The sequence below is a fragment of the Taudactylus pleione genome, unplaced genomic scaffold, assembly GCF_031769625.1.
Source record: "Taudactylus pleione unplaced genomic scaffold, aTauple2 ptg000074l, whole genome shotgun sequence".
NCBI classification, from domain to species: Eukaryota; Metazoa; Chordata; class Amphibia; order Anura; family Myobatrachidae; genus Taudactylus; species Taudactylus pleione.
The window spans coordinates 113,630-129,698 of NW_028284476.1; the positions used below are offsets into that span (position 1 = coordinate 113,630).

Below are 16,069 nucleotides of genomic sequence, written 5' to 3' on the forward strand. Positions count from 1 at the left end.
TTTGAAGTGTCGAGCAACTGGCTGATCAATAAGCCTCCCTTGTAATGACAGCCTGATAGCGGACCTATGCGCTGCCATACGCTCTGAGAATTTACGTGTAGTCTGCCCCACGTAATATAGCTTGCATGGACAGATAACAATGTATACAACATGATCAGTAGAACAAGTCAACACATATCTTATGTCAAAAATTTTGTTCGTATGTGGGTGTTTGAAAGATTGACATGTATGCAAAAAAGAACATGTTGTGCAATTACTGCACCTGTAACATCCTGGCTGTTTTCTCTGTGTATTCACTGTCACAGGGACAGCTTTACCCGTGATGTCTGTTTTAACAAGTCTATCTCTCAAATTTCTACCTCGTCGCAGTGCAGCTATGGGTCTACTATTTCTGAAGATAGGAAGATCCCTATCCGATGAGACCACTGGCCATAACGCCTGCGTGGCTCTCCTAATGATAGGACTGGCAGTAGAAAAATCACTAGTCCAAGGTATTATTTTAGATGAGTCCCTAGCCTTGGGACACAATAGATCATTGCGTGACATAAGCATTACTTTGATTTTTTGTTCTCTTAAAGTTTGGGGATTATAACCTCTATTAATGAACTTGTCAATAAGTACATCCAACTCCCCAGCAACCTTACTCGAATCACTCGTGATGCGAGCTATCCTCATCATCTGGGACAAAGGTAGACCCTGTTTCAGGGGTTCTGGGTGATGGCTAGAGGCTAATAGAAAAGTGTTTCTACCTGTTGGTTTATGAAAGACATCTGTTTGAAAAGCCCCATTAATGAACTTAACCGTAACATCTAAAAAATGCACCTCACTTTCGTGATACAGAAACGTGAACTTAATAGGAGAATCAGACCTATCGATAGTCTCCATAAGATGAATAAATCTGTCGGTACCCCCAGTCCACAGAAGAAAAATGTCATCAATGTACCGGGTGTACCACAGAATATCATTCAACACCTCCTCATCCTGGAAAAACAACTGCTGTTCAAGGTCAAACATAAAAACATTAGCATACGAGGGTGCCACAGATGACCCCATGGCACACCCTCGTAGCTGTAGATAGAACCCACCATCATGGAGGAAATAATTACGACATAAGGTGAGCTCCAAGAGCTTCAAAAATAGACCATGGTCAAACAACGATTCATGCAGATTAATACCCAAAAACTTTTTCATGGCCAGCATGCCACCAACATGTGGAATGGAGGTATATAGACTGCATATGTCCAAACAACATAATAGGGTGTGTGATGGAATATTCTTCAAGTCCGCGAGTTTTTGTAAAAACATAGAGGTATCCTTGAGGAATGTAGATTGTCTGCCCACCAGTGGTTGCAGAATAGAATCCAGCAACTGAGACACCGGTTGCAGCAATGAGTCTCTCGCCGATATAATCGGCCGTCCCGGGGGATTAATGCTGTCTTTGTGCACCTTAGGTAAGGTGTACAGTACAGGAACCCTAGGATACTGAACTAATAGGGCTTTGTACACTTTCAGAGGAATTAATGACTGGTCCTTAGCTGTCGTCAAGATCTCTGCCAATTCCCTCTGATACTCAATGGTAGGGTCTCTTGACAGTTTTTGGTACACTGCCGTGTCTGATAATTGGGACTCAATCTCAGCCCTGTAAGTTCCAATATCCTGTATCACGATGGCACCGCCCTTGTCGGCAGGCCTGATGACAATGTCTTCATATGACTCCAAATTTTTAAGTGCCCGCAACTCTGAGTTAGACAGGTTGGGGTGAACCTTACCAGGTGCCGCGACAAATTTAGTGACTGCCTCATCAAGTAGACGACCAAAAGTCCGCAAAGATGCATTATTGGAAATAGGATCATAATTGGACCTAGAGGATCGATGCAAAAATACCTCAAAAATCGTAGGAGCAGCACTTAAATTCTCATGCTGAAAATGCTCCTTGAGCCTCAATTTTCTCGCAAACTTATGAGAATCACACCTCCACTTAAACTCATCAAAACGATTTGTAGGAACAAAACTTAATCCTCGGTTTAAGACCTGAATCTCCAATGCAGATAGTTGTCTTTGAGACAGATTAAAAATTAGATTTTCTTCTTGGTGGGAGGTCTTCCTCTGCCTCTTATTTTGCCCGCCTCTGCGGGTAGTTGATCTGACCTGGTTTCCACTAAGGGTACAGGGGCCTGCCCTAAAGGGCCTCTCTGTGACCTACTAGAATCGTCGCTTTCTGAGACTTGAAAATCACTGTCACTATTACTGTTTGAAATGTTCCTGCCACTTCGTTTATCAAAATTTTTTTTGTGCCAAGGTCTACGTCTGACAACCCTCTCCTGCTGAAACCGAGAGGGGGCGCCCCCAGATAGCCATTTGTAAACACGATTGTCATCATAATCAGCATCCACCGTGTATTTCTTATTTTTCTTGAACTTGATTAAGTTACGCTTGTACGTATCACATTGTTCCTCCATCTTACTGAGCCAATCATGGCTAGGTTCATCTTTTAAGGTTTTCATATGGGATTTTTCAAAGAGAGCAATCTTCTCTTTAGTGATGGTTAATTCACGATTGGACTCCTCAATAACTGCAACCATCAAATCGAACGCACATTTATTTAAAATGGCGATCCACTTGTGTACAAATTCTGGGTTGTTCCGCCCAATTGTGGGAACATTATGCACACGGAAGCCACGGGGAATTTTGTGCTCCCTATAATACTCGGATAATGAAATCCCGTGCAATGAATAATCAATCTCACGGCGTTTTAATTTCATCAATTGATAAAATAAATCCTCAGCTTTATGCACTGGATCATTCAGCATTAAGACTTCTTTGGATAAAATTTGCTCAATGTCACTAGCAGAGTAGCTGAATGTAGCACCTGCATCTTGGTTAAATAATCCTCGACATCCTGTCTGTTCACTAGGAAGGCTGGTATGCTCCATTATGCCACGCTGAGATCCTCACACATGCATTAAAGTGAGCTGGCTTGTTTCAGAAGAAAGGTGGTTCCTATGTCTACACGAAAGACATGGGTGCCATGCAACAGGTACAACAAATGTACAAAAAATAATCCAAAGTCTGCCGGCACTCACAACACCAACACAGCTGCCTCCGGTGCGCAATTTAAATCAATCCACAGAAATCCAAAAGAAATTGGCACTCAGAGTAATTGAAAATGCAAATATAGAAATGTATTAAATTCGGTCTACAGCCGTTTCTGGGCCGAAGCCCCGTCTTCAGGACCACAATACAATGATCTATTGTGTCCCAAGGCTAGGGACTCATCTAAAATAATACCTTGGACTAGTGATTTTTCTACTGCCAGTCCTATCATTAGGAGAGCCACGCAGGCGTTATGGCCAGTGGTCTCATCGGATAGGGATCTTCCTATCTTCAGAAATAGTAGACCCATAGCTGCACTGCGACGAGGTAGAAATTTGAGAGATAGACTTGTTAAAACAGACATCACGGGTAAAGCTGTCCCTGTGACAGTGAATACACAGAGAAAACAGCCAGGATGTTACAGGTGCAGTAATTGCACAACATGTTCTTTTTTGCATACATGTCAATCTTTCAAACACCCACATACGAACAAAATTTTTGACATAAGATATGTGTTGACTTGTTCTACTGATCATGTTGTATACATTGTTATCTGTCCATGCAAGCTATATTACGTGGGGCAGACTACACGTAAATTCTCAGAGCGTATGGCAGCGCATAGGTCCGCTATCAGGCTGTCATTACAAGGGAGGCTTATTGATCAGCCAGTTGCTCGACACTTCAAAGAGGTCGGGCACACGCTGGCATCACTTAGATACTTTATGATTGACCATGTGCCCGTCACTCTGAGACGGGGTGATAGGGCTAAGCAGTTACTTATCAAGGAATCCAAGTGGATTTTAAGACTTAATACCATTGCCCCACATGGCTTAAATGAAAAAATTAATTGGAATAGCCTCCTATGATTGATTTGGTATTGTGATGGTGATCTTTTATTTTCACTTTGTATTGCTATGTTTGCGATTGGGATTCTGGAGTGTGGGATTATGGATTGTGGGGGTCCTAACGGGGTATGTGCTTATTTGCTCGGTTTTTATGATGTTTGTCATTTTTTGTTAATGTTTATGTAATGTTGTTGGGCTTGTGATGTACATACACCAATCGGTGGGTGTCTTGCTGTGTCTTTAGGTGCCACTGCTGGGGGGCGGGGCCGGTTCACGACTGTGGAACGCAGGCTCTCTGGTCTGTGGAACGCACTCTGCGGTCCCCATGACGATGTCGGCTGTAGTTTCCGGAAGTGTGACGGTCACGTGCTTCCGGCGGATGGTTCCTGACGGACGGCTGGAGGCGCGCGCCGGTTGATGGTAAGGTACATATGGGGGGTTATGTGGTTATTTTATGTGTTTTGTTTGTATTGTGGTCCTGAAGACGGGGCTTCGGCCCAGAAACGGCTGTAGACCGAATTTAATACATTTCTATATTTGCATTTTCAATTACTCTGAGTGCCAATTTCTTTTGGATTTCTATATATATATATATATATATATATATATTATATATATATATATACACACACACACATTTTCCTGTGTATTATCATACTCACTTGTAGCTTCCTCCTCTTTTATCCCCACCATCTCCTGGCCTCCCCTATCTCTTCCCTGGCCCTTCCCCATGAGGCCATGGACCTTTTTTTCAGGTGCACTATCCTATGTCCTTATTTAAAAAAATTCTAGTTACGGCTCTGATACACACACACATATATAATTATATATATATATATACACCAGTGGCGGAACTGCCGGAGACAATGGAGTCAGTTGCCGCCGGGCGCCAGCCCTGAAGGGGGCAACTCCTCCATTGTCACCGGTTCGTGTCCTGCTACACCTGCCCTGCACTGCTGTGCCCGCCTGTGCTGAAACAGAGGAGCCGTCGAGTCCCACTCAGCATCAGCGGCGCTCCTCCTCCCCGTCTGGACTGCCCTGGTGGCTGAAGTCACATAAGATGTGACCCCCTACCATCCCTGAGGCTGAGCCTGCCGCCTGAGGAGCCAGGAGGAAGACAGTGCACCCGGCACGGGCGCTTAAGGGCTGCGCGGCAGCTGTCATTGTGGGGATACTGGAGAGTGGACGGGAGTCAGGGCCTCATTCAGAAGCGGTCGGAGGATGCAATCGGTCGCTCAGAAACTTGGCGGCCGCTTGCATCCTGACCGGCCACCTCTGTTTCGGTCGTTAGGCTGTGGGTTTACACCCACAGCTCTAACGACCACTCGGGTGATGGTCGCGATGGTCAGAGACCATCGCGACCATCGGGGCTTACGACGAGACCCTAGGGTAGGGTCTCACTTGTCGAAAGCCCCGGAGAGCTTCTGGCTCTGTCAGAGCCGGAAGCTCTCCACTGACATCACTAGTGATGTCAGTGGGGCCTCCCCCAAACGGTAGGCGTTCCCATGGGAACGCCTCCATTTGGGCTGCCACCCCCCCGGCCCGCCTTCCAAACGGGGCGAGCTGTCAATCAACATCAACAGCTCGCCCCCTTTGGAAAGAGACCCGCTACAACCGGCGCTGTCGGTCGTAGCGGGTCTCACGCATGCGCACGAGGGAGCCGGCTACCTCGTGCACATGCGCACTGGCCAAACATCGAGGCGGCCATGTGGTCGTAGACCGTACGGCCGCCTCTGAATTAAGCCCTCAGTGTGGCCGGCAGCTGTCACTGTGGAGTAGACGGGAGTCGGGAGAGGCTGAGCAGCAGCTACTGTGGCTGAAAATCATAGTAAGTGCAAAGCCCTATGGGGTGGGGGGAGTGGTAGGTGCTGAAGAAAGTTTTATATTTAAAGAGCATTTTTTTATTTTTTACGCTGTGGGGGGATTCTGAGTGATTAGGGAGAGCTGTGTGTGTGTGGAGTATGTGTGAGAAGGAGTATGTGTGTTTGTGTGTGTAGGGGAGGTCAGAGTGAGATGGGGGTGTATGTGGGTGGGGGGGGTTGTGTGAGTGTGGGGGGGGTCTGTGTGAGATGGTGGATGTGTGTGGGTGCAGTGCTGTGTATGTGTGTGAGCCGGGGAGCTGAGTGAGGGGGTAGAAAGCTGTTTTGGGCGATTTGAGTCAGCTGTGTGTGTGGGGGGGGGGATGGTGGAGATCTGAGTGAACGGGGAGAGCTGTGTGAAGGATATATAAACTGAATGTATTTATATATAAATTCATATGGGGCCCCAAAGTGGCATATATATTGATTATTGGGTCCTAGTCCCGATAATATATTTTAATTGCCCGCGTATATATATATTGATAGATATATATGCACCTTATTTATTTTCCCTTTTCTTAGGGGGGCGAGGGGTGGGGCACACAACTCTAACTTGCCTCCGGGCGTCTGGGATGAACTTATGCCACTGATACACACATACATACACACACATGTGTGTTTGTGTATATATAAATCCCAAGGTGTCTACAACTTATGAGATGTGTGTGCAGACTTTTCGGGCCTGGAACAGTTATCCATTATGCAGAGCAGGCTGCTGCCTAATATTCATTGATACAGACCAAAGGGATACAGTAGGCTGGGTATGGGATGCCAGCTCTCTGGATCCCGGCTGTCAGAATCCGAACGCCGGCATCCCAAAAAGGGCTAGCCCTATTCCTGCTCTAACCCTAAGCTCTCCTTTCTTGTTGTTTGACTCTAACCTCCCCCCTTAGTGCCTAACCCTAACCTCCGCCTCCCCAGTGCTTAAATCTAATCCTCCCCCTAGTGCCTAATCCTAAACCTTGCCTAAGCTCCCAATACTTACCTTTGGGGTGCCGGCGGTCGGTATACTTGAGCCGGGATCCCGACTGCTGTTGGTAATTAGACCGTCGGCATCCCGTAAGCCGGGATGCTGGCTACGGGATGTTGAAACAGAGGGGCAGATTCAATTAGCCATGGAACGTGCTGAGTGTGCAGCTCTGCCATGAGCTATTCAATCACTGCAGCTAAACTGTGTAATAAGTCCCAGAGGTTGCACTTAGAGCGGATTTTTCCTTGCACCCTCTGGGACTTACGGCCTGGGGTAATTCCATTTCTGCTAATTCCACTTAACCCGGGAGCTATGGGTGAACAATTGTTACCCACAGGATTACCATGTATGATAATTGGCAAGTGATTAAATACCTCCTGGCATTAAATGTGGGAGTTCAAAGTTTTTGGTCTAGAGGGGTGGTATCAGGGTACGGCAAGTTTCAAGGGGGGTCCCCAGAGACATCAGTGTACCAGGCCCCAAGATTTCTGTTGCCAGCCCTGGGTAGAGAGAGGGGGAGGGTTAGGATACCTACTGACAGGTATCGGTATCCTAACCCTGAGATGCCGGCACCGGGATTCTGACCACTGGCATCCTGTACCCAGGTGATAATGAATAGGCCCCTAAGACACACAATTAGGTACATACATGAAGGCTCTGCATGGTGTACTTGTGAAGGAGACCGTATATTTCACAGGTCACATTAACTTTCCCACACCTGCTACTTATACAGCGGGTTACTAACTTTGGCTTCGCTGGGTGTTGATGTCAGGCTGTATAGTTCTGTAGATGAGGGCAGGAATGGTTCTGTGCTTCGCGATATGGCTGGTGCAGCATTCTGATAGATTACATAGAGAAATGTCAGCACAGCATGAAGTCCACAGTCTACAAACAGCTCTCTAACAGTAACAACATGTCAATAATTGTATTTTGTATCAGTTATTTCAGGTCTCAGTCCTGTCCCTCTAACACATCCAGAGCCACTATTTGTGTGACACCCCATAACTGATCCCACTTCCCCACTTTGTTGGTCCGGCTGTTATACCAATACTCAATGCGTCTGGTCTATATAAAATAACATTGGCTGCAAGGTTCATTTTTGCCGGACAGGTGACAGAGCTACGTGATAGTAGATCATCGCAGTCCCACAGATATTGCTTTGGCAAAAGCATGAAAATATTCTACCATTGCTGTCAGACTATGGCCACCAGTGCATCTGTCCTGTTGGAGACTGTGGGGTAAATTTACTAAGATGGGAGTTCTATTAAGAAGTGATGTTGCCCATAGCAACCAATCAGATTCCAGGTATTATCTTCTAGAAGGTGCTAGATTAATGAGAAGTAGAATCTGATTGGTTACTATGGGCAACATCAATTCTTAAATAGAGCTCCCATCTTAGTAAATTTACCCCTGTGGATGACGTTCCATGCTACATTGCACTCAATGCAGATCCCACTAGTTTGGCTCTCTGTGTAGGATGTGTTATGCCTTCTGAGCCTGTCATGGATCTGGTAACAGAAGAGATCCAGTTTCCAGAGAGAAAAGAATGAGGAACAAGCTGAGGTCAGCACAGGTAGAAGTTGGGGATGTGCAAGGTCTATTTACTAAGCCTTGAATGGAGATAAAGGGCCTGATTCAGAGCCGCTCGTAAGCGGCCGCTCGTTCGCTACGAGCGATGTTCGCACAACTGCGCATGCGTATGGGTCGTAATGCGCATGCGCCAACCAGTCATTGGGGTCGGAAATCGAGCGCCCGCAAAATAGCGAGTGCCTGCTAATTTGAGTGACAGGATGAGGTGTTTGTGGGTGGTAACAGGGGAAGGTGCTTGAAAACGGGGAGTGGAGATCCGAACGCAGGCGTGCCAAACGGTCAAAACGGGCGTTTTAAGGGTGTGCATAATTAACAAAGCAGCGTCATCGACCACGTCACTTGGTTGTTTCTTAGCCTGAACTGTTCGCATGATTGTGGTAGGAAAATCCAACCACAAGCACTGCGAGCAGTTCAGACGCCTTTCGATGTACTCGATTAATCAAATAAATAGCGGAGATGATGTAGGATGCGAGCGGCCAGGGGGCGTCTTTACAAAATAGCGAGCGCATGTTTCGTTCGCTCACTCAGACATAGAGGCGTCAACAGACCGCTAAGAGCGAGCGCTCAATTTAAATAGCCGGCCCCTTTTTCTGAACGAGCGAGCGCAAATAGCGTCCGGCTCTGAATCAGGCCCAAAGTACCAGCCAAATCAGCTCCTAACGGTCATTTTTCAAACACAGCCTGTGACATGGCAGTTAGGAGCTGATTGGTTGGAACTTTATCTCAGTTCACTTTATCTCCACCCAAGGCCTAGTAAATAGACCCCGTAGTTATATAAGCAGTAGTCAGTGTATGGATTGGGTAATAAATCAGATACATGGGCAGGGGCAAGTGTGTTTGTAGTAACAGGGCAAGGGTAACAGGAAGCAGCTGGGACTAGGGAAGTTCATTGAATAATTAGTATCCCAGGGCAGTGGCGTAACTAGGACAGGGCGAGCGGGGCACATGCGGGGGGCCGGTACCGGCCCGCCCTAGTTAGCCAGTGTAGTGCCGACTGCAGTGTGTGCGGTCAGCACTACACATTTACACAGGACCGGCACTAGGCTTCCAGCGCCGGTCCTGTGCTGCACAGCTGAGCCCCTTTCCTCCCCCTGAGCACTTGCCCAATAGCGCCAGGAGGAGGGTGGCAGGCGGGCGTGTTCAGGCTGTGCATAACACACACATCGCCGCCAGCACTGGCGGCGATGTGTGTGTTAACCAGCAGCCAATGAGAGTCAGACGACTCTCATTGGCTGCTGCTGCTACTGCACACACATCACCGCCGACCGGCAGCGATGTGTGTGTGAATCAGCAGCCAATGAGAGTCAGACAGACTCTCATTGGCTGCTGCTGCTGCACACACATCACCGCCAGCGCTGGCGCAGATGTGTGTGTTAAACAGCAGTCAATGAGCGTCAGATAGACTCTCATTGACTGCTGCAGCCGCATCACCCACTGCAAGAGCCGGCTCCCTTCCGGCTCCTGCAGTGGGTGATGGGAGAGACGTCATGACATTTCTCCCATAATGCAGAGCGCGCCAGCCCGGGACTACTGACTAGCGGACGGCAGCGTGGATTCAGGTAAGAATTTTTACTTTATTTACTGTCTCATTTCAGTGTGTATTTATCGGGGGGGGGGCTAAGGAGGGGACTACTATTGGGGGCACTGCTTCAGGGGGGGTGGGTTCAACTACTGGGGACTACTACTGGGGGGATACTACTGGGGCACTGCTTTGGGGTGGGACCACTACTGGGGTCTACTACAGGGGGGGGACTATTACTAAGGAGGGGTCTACTACTGGGGGCACTGCTTCGAGTGGGGGCACGGGGCTACTACTGGGGGGGATACTACTGGGGGCATTGCATTGCGGGGGGGCCATTACTGGGGTCTACTACAGGGGGCACTGCATTAAGGGGAACTCCTACTGGGGCCACTATAAAGGACACTGTGTAGGGGGGACTACTACTGGGGGCACTGCATTGGGGGGGACCACTACTGGGGACTACTACTGGGGGGGACCACTACTATTGGAGGCACTGCATCAAGGGGGACTCCTACTGGGGAACTATATAAGGGGCTTACTACTGGGGGCACTGCACAGGGGGGACCACTACAGGGGGCACTGCATAGAGGGGACAACTACTGGGGGCACTGTATAAGGGGCACTACTGGGAGGCTGCATATGGGGGATCACTACTGGGGGCACTGTATAAGGGGAACTAATGGCGGGCTGCATAAGGGGGACTACTACAGGGGGAACTGTGTAAGGGGCACTGCATATGGGGGATCACTACTGGGGGCCTGTATAAGGTGAACTAATCTAGGGCTGCATAAGGGGGACCACTACTTGGGTACTGTATAAGGGGCACTACTGGGGGCCTGCATAAGAGGGACCACTACTGGGGGCATTGTATACCGGGTGTACTAAATAGGGGGTACACTACTAGGGGCACTGCATAGGGGGGACTGTATAAGGGGTACTGCATTAAGATGCAAAAGGAAAAATGTTCTCAGTGACAAGAAAGGGTTGTGTGTCAAGTTGACACGCCCAATTTTTCAGTGGCCATGACCCGTGTGACCACGCCCATTTTTCGCAGCGCGCGCCTGCGGCGCACTACATAGTGTGGGGGGCTCCATTTTCAAATTTGTCCTGGGCTCCAAATATGCTAGTTACGCCACTGTCCCAGGGTAATCATTTTAAAAAGCTTCTACAAAGGACAATTGGGGGTTCTGCTCATAGCAACCAATCAGATTTTTGCTATAATTTATCTAGTACAGTTTAGAAAATGATAGCTAGAATCTAATTGGTTACTATGGCGAACATCTCCAGCGTTCCTTTTTAAAATGTTTGATACAGTAACTCTCCCTATTAGTGAATTTTGGCAGAAAATCAAAACTAGTTAATGGCTATCAATGTAGTATCCCGTGCAATGCCCAGCAAGGCCACCGACGGATTGACTGGACATCTGCTTAAAATGATAATACGGTATACTCTATATAGAGTATAAGAGATATATATAGATATGGTCAATCATAGAAAAAGGGGGCACTCACCAGAGTAGCATCTAGGCAAAAATGGGTTTTTAATGCTTACACAGCAAATCCAGAAAACATGTCGTCAACTTTTCGGTCAAACATGACCTTTCTCAAGACCTCCAACCAAACATCAGTGCAGCAAAGGCAGCATACAGATTTCCAGATTCTGTATGCTGACTTTGCTGCACTGATGTTTGGTTGCCTAGATGCTGCTCTGGTGAGTGCCCCTTTTTCTATTATTGACTATATAATTTTGGAACAGGTTCTGCTCCAGGGAGAGCACCTCGAATGTTGACTACGGTTGAAGATGAGAGTGCGGATACTTATATATATATATATATATATATATATATATTACACACCAGGGATGGACTGGGGCTGTATATCAGCCCTGGCAGTCCGCCCTGCACTTCCGTGTAGAGGGGGGTGTGGTAAATGCAAGGGGGTGTGCCGCGAGTCACGGGGGCTGGCCTCGCGGCACGCCCCTGTCTCTTTTCGGCCCAGCACAGCCGCCGCCGGCCCATACACGCCTCTACCCCTTCCGATTTCGGAGCCGTTGGGTGGAGGGTGGGGGTCTTTTGCTTCACCCCTCCTCGAGCCGGTCCTTAAGCCATCAGCCCTTCTGGCATATGCCAGAAGTGCCCGATGGCCAGTCCGGGCCTGATACACACAATTTAAGATCTTACCCGAGGACTGTACTTCTTTTTGGCTTTGTCTGATGGGGAGACAGTGAGCCCCGCTGCACTCAGAGCTGCTATTCTGGATTCAATATCTGACACCTGGAGAGAGAGAGAGAGCAGAAATATTACTTATAGATGCACGATGTACAGATGCATCTTAGTGCTACACTGATGCACTGCTCACGCACACAACTTGCATCTATGTGTATGTACTTGCTGCCCCTTGCACTTGGAGAGGCGGATCGGAGATGCTGGTACAATACAGTAATGCCGCTAAGAGCCTTATTTAGTATTACATGGATATTGAAGTACAAGTAGCTACAAGACTTGCATTTTTTGAACGATTTAACTGTAACTACGTCGTTATCGTTCAATCGTTCAAAAAATCGTTCAGTTTCGGAGTTATAACGATGAATGATTATCGTTCATGCGTATTCCCGTTTGTAGTTTATCGTCCATTTCAGACTGACCAACTTAACGATTTTCATTAAGGGAAGGAACATTTTTCGTTCACCGTTCAAAAAATCATTAAAAAAAATCGTCCATTACACTTCAAAAAATCGTTCAATTTCTGAAAGGAAAAACTGAACAAACATCGGGCCTGATTCAGACCCGCTCGCGAGCGCTGAGCACTCGCAAGCGGGTCGATGTTGGCCCAGTGCGCATGTGCGAGACCCGGATAGCGACAGGCAAGCTGTCGCTCCGGGTCTCGTACCAAAGGGGGCGTGCCGTCGATGGTGAGTGACAGCACGCCCCCTTTAGTGGGCGTGCCGGGGGCGTGGCTGTCCAGACGGAGGCGTTCATGGGAACGCCTACCGTCTGGGGCCGGCCCCACTGACATCACAGGTGATGTCAGTGGGAGTGCTCTTGGCTCTGATAGAGCCGAAAGCACTCCAGGGCTTGCGGCAACGAGACCCTACCACAAGGATCACGTCGCAAGCCCGATGGTCGCGATGGTCTTGACCATCGCGACCATCTTCCTGGCCGCTCGTTATATAGCTGTGGGTGGTCACCCACAGCTATACGAGCGGCCAGGAGGCCACTCTAAAAATTAAGGACGGCCTGATTCAGAGCGAGCGCTCTGTCAGAGCGTCCGGCTCTGAATCAGGGCCATCATTCACTAACAAAATCGTTACGTGTGTATGCAGCTTAAAACTACATAAACCAGGTGTAAGATTAGGAGTTGATGATGATGATGATTTTCAGACATTGGCGCCATATCCATCTATACATTATATATAATATTACACATAACTAAAGCTTTATTTAACTGAAAATACAGACGTTGAAACAGAAGTGTGCAAATGCATCTTTACGTTCAGTATCAGGCCCTAAGCAGGAAATCTATGCTGCCGCCCTGGATAAAAGGAATATACGGAGCGTTTCCGTGACTCTCACCTCGCTCTCCGTTTGCTGCACTTGCGCCATAGCAGACGCTACGCTGACCTCTAACTCTGAAAGTTCAGAATCTGTGGTTCCACTCATTTGCGCCCTCTCCTCCAGGTCCTGCAGGCTCCGCTCCAGTCCATAGGTCTTACCTGCTACCATGTACACCTGGAACGGAGTAATGTTCAGGTCTTACCAATATGTTAAAAGTATTTAGGGGGAGATGTATAAAGCCTTGGGGAGAGAGATAAGTACCAACCAATCAGCTCCTAATTGTCATGTTTCAAACAAAGGGGTCTTTGGGGTCTATTCACTAAGCCTTGGAGAGAGAAATAGTGGAGAAAGATAAAGTACTAACCAATCAGCTCCTAATTGTCACCTTACAGGCTGTGTTTGTAAAATTATAGTTAGGAGCTGATTGGTTGGTACTTTATCTCTCTCCAAGCTTTGATAAATCTCCCCCTTAATCTTATAGAAAATTGCAAACTATGAGGAAACTGCATATTATTACCCAGTAGATGATAGATATCAGTTATGTTAAAGTGTAATTAAAATTAAACCTATACATGGAACAGCTGGCAGAGGGGATTTGGATTGAAGGTGAATTCTGGTTTAATTTGGAACCTATGGTTAAACTGTGACCATAGTGACCATTAACGAGGGATTTCTTTAAACAGTATGGCACCTATGATCTTCCAATCCACATTTCCTTACCCAACTACACTTTATTTTTAACCCTATCAACATAAAATGAATAAAACAGGATGTCTACATTATGTTCATTTAAATGTTATATCAATTAACTGTGTTTTTCTGGATGACAGCTTTGACTCGGTAAGTAAGAGATAGCATATTACGGCTAGACACGAATGTTAACGTGATATATTATCAAAGCTCCACTCTCTTCATGATATCGCGTTCTACTAGCTTTCCTCTTCCTTACATTTTCTTCTAAGTTCTGGAATTCAGCCTGTGCCTTCTTGCTGTCTCCGGGCTGGGAGCAAGGAATGGTGGGCTGCTGGCTCTCACCCCCAAGGGCCTCCTGCATGGCTCTCTCGGTGGCATTTATGGTCCTCAACGTTTTAGACGTGATGTCACAGAGAGCCTGAGCCGCTGTCCTCTGCGGATGGGAGAAGTTACGGACCAGTCAGAATATCCATGAACCTAACTTTATTAGAGGGGCCTAGTTCTAGATGTTTGTGTTTCTTACAACAATTTTAAGAAGGGCAAAATTTGTGGGTCATGCAAAGCAGGGTGCAGATACTGTACAAACCTTTGTGCACTCACTGCAATTATGGCTGACCTCTGTATACTTCACACACACATACTGACCATCTCTATTGTTACACTGTATTTTACATATGGCCTTGATCCCCTCTCGCCGCAGAACCCTGACAGCAGATTTTTCATTTTGCATTTTACAACTGAAGCACAAAATTGTTTTACTTGTTGCAAACTTTGCACCCAGCATCTGGTTTGCTCTGAATCTGCCTTTTTATGCGAGTCTGTAAACAAAGTCTTGTCCGACAATATTAAATATATAAGCTACCAACTAGAAATATAAGGCGTACAGTAGCATAGTTGCAATATTGTAATATCATACATACTATGTTATTGTTGCTTCCATGAAACCCCAGAGGATAGCATCAAGGTGGGAGGAACAGAGGGAGTGATTCAGGCTCGGGACGGATTTGCTATCGCAGCTGCTAACATGGTAGCCGCTGTGATAGCACTGTTATAGTAATGCAGCATTAATGATCCGAGCCGACGAAGCATTGGATCATCTGTATGACCCTCTGCCGGCTGAGTGGGGTCACTCAAGGCGGCGATCACAGCTGCTCAAAAGAGGCCGGGAAATCTCCATCAGCCGACAGAGATCCTGGCCTCTTCCCCCCCCCCCCCCAATGGCGGTCACACCTTCGTTTTGGAAAACAGAGGCCGTCGTCACCCCTTCTCCGCTCAGAATTGGCAGCAGACCTGTACTGCACATGCACAGTACAGGTATTGTGTCAGTGCAGAGTGTCTACACTGAGAAACGCGTCATTTCTGCCCTCTATGCCATGCAATGCCGTGATTTGCAACATTGTGCAGAAGTGTACTAAACATTCCACTCCCTCACCTCTGTAGTAACATTATCCTCACTCAACTCTGTAGTAACATATTTCCCTCGCTCGCCTGAGTTGTAACACATTCAGCATTACCCTCCCTCATCTGTGTAAAAATACAATCATTCCAGTCCCTTACAGTCAGGGCCGGTTCTAGACATTGTGGAGCTCAGGGCGAAAGTTTCCAGTTGCGGCCCCCCCCCCCAAAAAAAAGTTCTTACAGATGTCGTTCCTCAAAGGGGGCGTGACCGATTGGGGAGGAAGGGGGGGTGTGCTTACTGCTAAACCCCCAATTCATCACACTTTGGGGCATGCCCAGCACTTACGGATGAATAATTGCCATGCGCAGTAATGCCCTTTATAACACATTATGCCATACGCAGTAATGCCCTTTACATTGTAGGAGCCGATCTTCAGTAGTAGCTGGGTATGTGAATGAGACTGCCTACAGTAGTCAGTGTCAGTCTCTATTGGTAAGTGGTACCTGGGTATGTGTAGGAGCCTGTCTGTATGGTAAGTGGTACCT

The 16,069-nt window shown here is 47.4% G+C and overlaps 1 protein-coding gene across 7 annotated transcripts in view; it reads right to left on the reverse strand.

Moving 5' to 3' along the window:
• The window catches only part of MLPH (melanophilin), a 91,489-nt gene that overhangs the window by 13,847 nt on the left and 61,573 nt on the right, over positions 1-16,069 (reverse strand). For 4 of the 7 annotated variants that reach the window (XM_088467740.1, XM_088467741.1, XM_088467738.1 and 1 more), the window contains 4 exons: positions 14,382-14,558; positions 13,451-13,606; positions 12,059-12,151; positions 7,513-7,605 (listed from right to left, as the gene is read on the reverse strand). In XM_088467740.1, coding sequence (XP_088323866.1) covers positions 7,513-7,605; positions 12,059-12,151; positions 13,451-13,606; positions 14,382-14,558 — 519 coding nt within the window. The remainder of the gene's footprint in view (positions 1-7,512; positions 7,606-12,058; positions 12,152-13,450; positions 13,607-14,381; positions 14,559-16,069) is intronic. The other 3 variants (XM_088467744.1, XM_088467742.1, XM_088467743.1) reach the window with 2 other exon arrangements.